Source organism: Solanum verrucosum, unplaced genomic scaffold (assembly GCF_900185275.1).
Source record: "Solanum verrucosum unplaced genomic scaffold, falcon-dt-bn FXZP01000011.1, whole genome shotgun sequence".
NCBI lineage: Eukaryota > Viridiplantae > Streptophyta > Magnoliopsida > Solanales > Solanaceae > Solanum > Solanum verrucosum.
The window spans coordinates 474,760-481,096 of record NW_026020058.1 but is presented as its reverse complement, the minus strand read 5'-3'; the positions used below and the strand labels follow the sequence as shown (position 1 = coordinate 481,096).

General features: G+C 41.5%; 1 protein-coding gene across 1 annotated transcript; it reads left to right on the top strand.

Annotated features, from left to right (window-relative positions):
- Positions 1-1,882: 1,882 nt before the first annotated feature.
- Positions 1,883-2,338, top strand: LOC125823232 (uncharacterized). The gene has a single exon (XM_049502631.1). The coding sequence runs from the start codon at positions 1,883-1,885 to the stop codon at positions 2,336-2,338; it is 456 nt and encodes a 151-aa protein (XP_049358588.1).
- Positions 2,339-6,337: the final 3,999 nt, after the last annotated feature.

Below are 6,337 nucleotides of genomic sequence, written 5' to 3'. Positions count from 1 at the left end.
CATTTGACGTTAATCGTAAGGGCAAAAATTGTCAAATGGCCAATTTGGGCCAAACCGGGAGAAGTCTGAATACCCCAGTGGCATGGGTCTTATGGGTCTGAGTCTAATTGAATAAGTTTATTCTTTGATTTTGTTTTCGGGGGCTATGGGGTTGATTTTGGAAGTTGGGGTAGAAAGTAGGCACGTTGGGCAGTTTGGCGAGCTGGGTCGAGCTCGCCGAACCACTCGGGTGTTCGCCAAACCCACGGTGATCACCTTTTATTTCATGATATTTGATGATTTTGGTTCTGTAACTTTCGGCGAGAAGCCTGAGTTTGCCGAGTGCACTCGGCGACTCACTGAAAGTCTTCTCTGATCACCCTTTCTGCCCCCCTAACCCCTAAAATGCACTGTAGCATTAGGTGGACTAGTGTTTACTCACCGAATGAGGTCGGTGAATCACCAAAAGGCTTCCCATCGCCGATATGTCATTTTTCTGGAAACTTTTTTAGCCAATCCTTTCGGTGAGCTCAATCTAACTCGCCCAAGTGATTCGGCGAGTCTGCAATATAATTTATGTGATTTTTTTTGAAATGTTTCTAACTTTCTACGATGTTTTTGCAGAGATAGCTAGAACAAATTTAGACATGCCGCCCCGCAAAAAAGCACGGGGAATAGTCATCAACGAGGGGGCAGCTACCCCTTCCAAAAACGTAGGGAAATAGCCTCCAAAGGGTGGAAAAGGAAAGGGCAAAAAGCCCATATCTGAAGTTCCAGAGTGCAACTCTGGCAGCGAGGGAGAGTCCTTTTACTCCCTAGCTGCATTTTTTGAGTCGGATGACGACCAGCCCTAACAGTCCTGGCAGGCAGAAAATCTTACTAGGTCTCGCCCAGACTCATCGAGAGTTCCAGAGGCCACCCCTCATACAGCTGCTACAGTCCTAACTTAGGCACCGATTGTGGCCCTAGTGCCACCAGTGAGGGTCCTCATCCCCGGCTACTCAATAGATTAAAAGTTGAGGGACTAAGGACTATTCTGGAAGAGAATTTGATGTCCATAGAGGGCTTAGAGGGAAAATACTCTCTATTATTGGACACACTAAGGTGGCATAGGTTCAATATCTTCACCAGGCCCTGAGGCTCGTATATCCCCACCTGGGTCCATAAGTTCTATTCTCCTTATGGTGTCTGGTTTCTCAGGGGAAGAACAAGGCCAGTGCCTTCAGACCGGTGAAGTCTGTCATGGTCCAAGGAAAAGAAGTTGGGTGTAGCAGCGATCACATAAATGTCGTCTTTGAGAGAGGCACAGGGTTCGAGCATGAATATGAGGGCCTAGCAACAACTAAGTTCCTGGATGACCTAAAGGGCTGGCTTGCCCCCTTTATTTCTCTTAGCACCCCAAGGTAGATTGAGGAGGGAGTCTAGATAGAGAAGAAGGACTTAAATGTTGTTCCATGGTACTGGTTCAGATTTATCAGCAGTTCCATCATGTCTTCATGGAATGAGCCCATTCTCTGCCATGCAAAGGCAATCTATCTAGGGTCGATCATAGCATAGAAGCGGGTCAACTTGGCATTGGATATTAAGTAGGAGATGTCCATAAGGGCCAAATAGCTTCTGACATCCCTTCCCTTCCCGGTCTTGATTACAGGGCTAGCGTGCTGGAGTTCCTCGTGATGAGAAGAGGGATATTGAGGTCACTCCTACATCCTCCACAGACATCCTGCGTATAGAGGCCGAGTACACTTGGGAGGAGGCAGACACGAGAAGAGTAGCTCTAGTGGATGCATTCCTAAAGGTGGACGTTGATTATATACCTACATAGGCATATGTGCCTACTCCGGCCTACGGACCTTCAAGTACTTCCCAGTCCACCAAGATCACTCAAGCCATGATCCTGAAGATGGGGAACTTAGCCCATTCTGCTGGTGCTAGGGCTTCCCGATTAGAGGTTGTTGAACCTTGGATAATTAAGAGTGATATCCTAACTGCTCTTACACCCCTCCGAGCATCTATTGACACTCTCACTACGAGAGTAGAGACTTGTGAGAGTCGACTATGGGCCACTTCAGAGGTGACGGCTTTGAAAGCCGAGGTTACAAATTTGAGGAAGGATGTGGACTACTTGAAGTCCACTGACTTCACTTCACTATTGGAGGCAGTAGATGATATCGATGCTCCAGCTACTTCTGATATTCCTCCGACTACCACCGGAGATATACCTATGGAGGATGTGGCAGCTGCTGCATCGGAGGCGAAGACTGATGAGGAGCAGCTTGGGGAGCGAGATGCTACCGTATATAATGATCTCGCCGACCTTGAGGATGTGATGTTTGAGCCTGCCCGCCAGACCTCCTAGAGAGAAACTACCATGGTTGGGTCTAGTGGAGCTAGTACTGCTGCTGTGACTTCGGGCACTGATGCCCAAGATCAGAGTGTTACACCGGGAATTGATGCCCCGACATATGGAGAGATTGTGTAGATAGGACTCTTTTTTACCTCCTTCTCTCTCATTTTTATTCACTTTCGGATATTTTGTCGCATTTGAGGACAAATTGCCTTTTGTTTTTGGTGGGGTGAGGTATTTCCATACCTACCTCTTATGATTATTATTTTTGTACATATTGGGTTTTTGTGCTATAAATTTTGTTTTGACACTGTTTTGTGGATGTTTGAGCTTCTGGCTCCGTATTTTGAATGCAAATGTTTTTTGACCCTAATAAAAGTTTTGCCACCTCTTAATTGTGTTTAATTGTGGTTGTTCTTGTGCAAATATGAGAATCGATTATGATCAATACCAATGACTTGAATAGTTCTCCTAATCGAACAAAAATGAATGTGTGCCTATGATGAGGCCAAATGAAGTTGCGTAGACAATATGTGAACATTTTACATCTCGTTGTGACTAGCTGGTTATCGAATGAGTCTCTTGTGATGAACATTGCACTCTAACCAAATTGTGGAGTTTTGTTTGATATTGGTAGCAATACCTTGTGTGATGAGCTTATCGTGAGCCTTGTGTGATGACACCTAGAATTTGACATGTTGGTCCGGTTGACTAAGTGATGCAAGCTCTTGAAATGATCTTAGGCAGCAATTTTGAAGAGTGAACCAATTTTACAATATACCTCTTTTGTGGCAAACCTTGTGAGATGTGTGAACTTTGCTTGAACACCTTTTGAGCCTTATCCTTTTCTTGGAAGAAACTTGATGAAATTGTAACCCCTCTCTATCCATTCACCCATAATCCTCATGAGGTGTGGTTTGTTTGAATAGACAACTTAGGCCAAAAGCCTAAGTTGGGGGTGAGGTTAAAAGAGAAGGTAAATCAAGAAGTGCAAAGAAGTCCTCCTTGATCCATGGTTTTGAGAAACATGGAACCCCTCCATACAAAAAAAAGAGAAAAAGAAAAGAAGAATGAAAAAGAAAAGGAACGAAAAACTTGAGAAATAAAGTTGTGAAAGTTGCAAAAGAAATAGGGTGTACGGTATTCCATGAGAAATGAATAATGGGGTGAATTTTGAGCTTAAATGAGAATGTTGAAGAAAAAGAAATAAAGTGATGTTCATACCACATTTCATAAGGATAGCAGCCACTGAGCCTAAATGACCATACCTTTACACTCAACCCCGTTACAAGCCTTGAAAGGACCTTTTTGATTTTGAGTGAGCTGAAGCGGATGTCGATTGGAAAATAAGGGCAAACGTATAGGTTAAGTCATGCATGTGTTCATATTTTTGAGTGTGAGAGTTGTTTGTGATTTCGGAACTATAAATTGTTGAACAATTGTGTGTGACTATGGAATCATCTTTGTGTTAGGGCATTTGAGTACCTTTGTTGAGCTTGAACTTGCATTTAAATCAAGTATTATGAAGTTGAGAATCTTTGATAATGGTGAGTCACAACTTGAATCTTTTAGTGCACAATTGATCATTGCATGAGTAAGTTGAGTCTTGTTGTATGCATTCATAATTGAGTCTTTTGTAACACTATTTGAGACATCCTTTTTGAACAGCGGAACCTGAGTTTTACCTAAGGACTAGAAACAGTTTAAGTTGGAGTGTTGATGAGTCCGAGATTTGGACTCATTTTGGGCTTTATTTATATAAATTTAATGTCTTCAAAATGCTCATTTTATGCCAATAACTGATATAAAACCCTTGATTTCCAGGTATATGATTGAGGAACAAAGCAAGGACAATAATTTGCAAAATACAACGAAGCAAGCTGAAAGAATGAAGGAACGCAAGCCTGGTGATCGCCAAGTCCACTTGGCGAGTCGCCGAACGGCTGCTTGACCGCCTAAAGTTCTAGTGTGCCATGCCCTAAAGGAAAGAACTAAGTTGGCGAAAGAAGGGAGCAATCGGGGGATTGCCGAGTGGTTCCGCGATGCAGTGTTGGATCGCCCAAAGTTATAGATCTTGAGGATGCTAAAGGCCAAGGTAGACGGGTGATGAAATTTACCAAAGGGAGGATCATCGAGTGGTTCGGCGATCCTGACTTACTTCGCCGAGTGACTCTTCGCAACATATTTTTGGCAACTATAAATACATTTTTGAACATTTAGTTTACTATCAAGTACTCTTTAGAATAGATTATTATTAAGCTTTGAACTGTGAGACAAGTTTCCCTTTAGCTTTGAAGAATTGAAGTTTTCACTTTTGAAAAATTGGAAGTCGGTCTTTGAGATTCTTTGATTTGGACCTTTGTAAAGACGAAATCAATCTTACCTAGTTGATGGAAACTTAATTTGGTAACGATTTTTATCTTTTTATGATGTCTATCTTGTTATCTTGGGGTGTGATGATGTGATTATCGACTGATTTCGTATATGGGTATTGCTAATTGTTAGTTTAAATGCTATTTAGAAGTGAGTTCAATCAATAATTATAGTTTAATTTAAGAATTATAGTTGCAAATGCAGTCCTAACCATGTGTTTTTGGCTTACTCGAGAGAGAGGTTTTAAAACTAAAATTATTGATTAATGGTGTGTGGGTATTGGGTTGTCATGGGTTCATCTCGAGACAGTGAATCCTAAACCCTTTTCCACACATTCAGCTCTAGAGAGTGAATGGACTAAAGAGTAGGCTATTCTTATTTTGCATGCTTGTTGATGTTCGAGAGAAATCAACTTGATTTGGGGTAAATTGTTCGAGAGAAAGTTTACCTCCTCTCTAGTCTAGCTTACTCACTAATATTTAGCTTTTTTCTAATAGTCATTACCCATTTGTCTATATTAGCCTATAATCAATCACATCCCAAGGTCCCATCTCATTATTTTTTATTTCCTATTGTTTGCTACTGTGGTAGTTAATAATTTCAAACCAAAACCCCCCATTTGACATTCATGCCACCCCCTGATTTGGATAATGTTTTTATTCGATAATTTTTATTCATATGACTGATATGACCATGTTCACACTTTCCTATTGAATCTAAAACACGTACCACTCCCTGTGGGATTCGACCCCAACTCATTTAGTTGGGTTATATACTAAGTAATGACCGTTGATGCTTAGAAATGGTTGAATTGTCTTTGAAACGTCATTAATCAGTCCTCACGAGTATACCATGCTTTGTTGATCTTGGTCCTGCCATCGAGAAGCTGGGATGCTATCTCATAAGGTTGTTTTACTATACCCCCGAAAACAAGTTGATCAGAAACACCTTTGTTTACCGAGTCAAGACTCATATAGAAGTGTTGTAATAACACGTTGTTTGGCAGTCCATGAGTCGGATATTGAAGTACCAACTTCTGAAATCTCGGCCACGTTGCGTGGATTGCCTCACCTTCCAAGAGTTTGAACCCTTGGATAGTATCTTTAAGTGTCATCATCTTTGACAAGGGAAAGAAACTTACAAAAAACGTTGTGGTAAGTTAATCCGAATTGGTGATGCAGTTCCTCGGTAGTCAGCTAACCATTTGGTAGCTTGACCCATCAAAGAGAATGGGAACAACCGAAGGCAAACTGATTCTTGTGATATGTTCTTGTACGAGAACAGATCACACACGTCCACAATGTTTTGAATATGCTCGTAAGGATCTTCATGGGGTAGCCCTCCATATAGTACTTTCATTTACAGGAGTTGTAGTATTATGCTAGTGACATGGAAGACAACATTCCACTTAACGGGAGGTAGACGTATCGCACCAACACCGCCCTATTGAATTGGGTCATTAACATCGTTCAGATTTTGATTTTCATCTTGGTGGCCAAGTTGGCTACCATTAATCCAGTTAACGTTCATTTCTTTCTTTGTTCAAACAAGCCAACACAAACACGAAACAAAGTAAGTCGATTCAACTTCAACACACAAAGATTAAAACTCAAACATTAATAATAGAATTCTAAAAAC

Excerpts from the sequence above, each read along its gene's own strand:
- LOC125823232 (XM_049502631.1), top strand. The coding sequence starts at position 1,883 with ATGGGGAACTTAGCCCATTCTGCTGGTGCTAGGGCTTCCCGATTAGAG.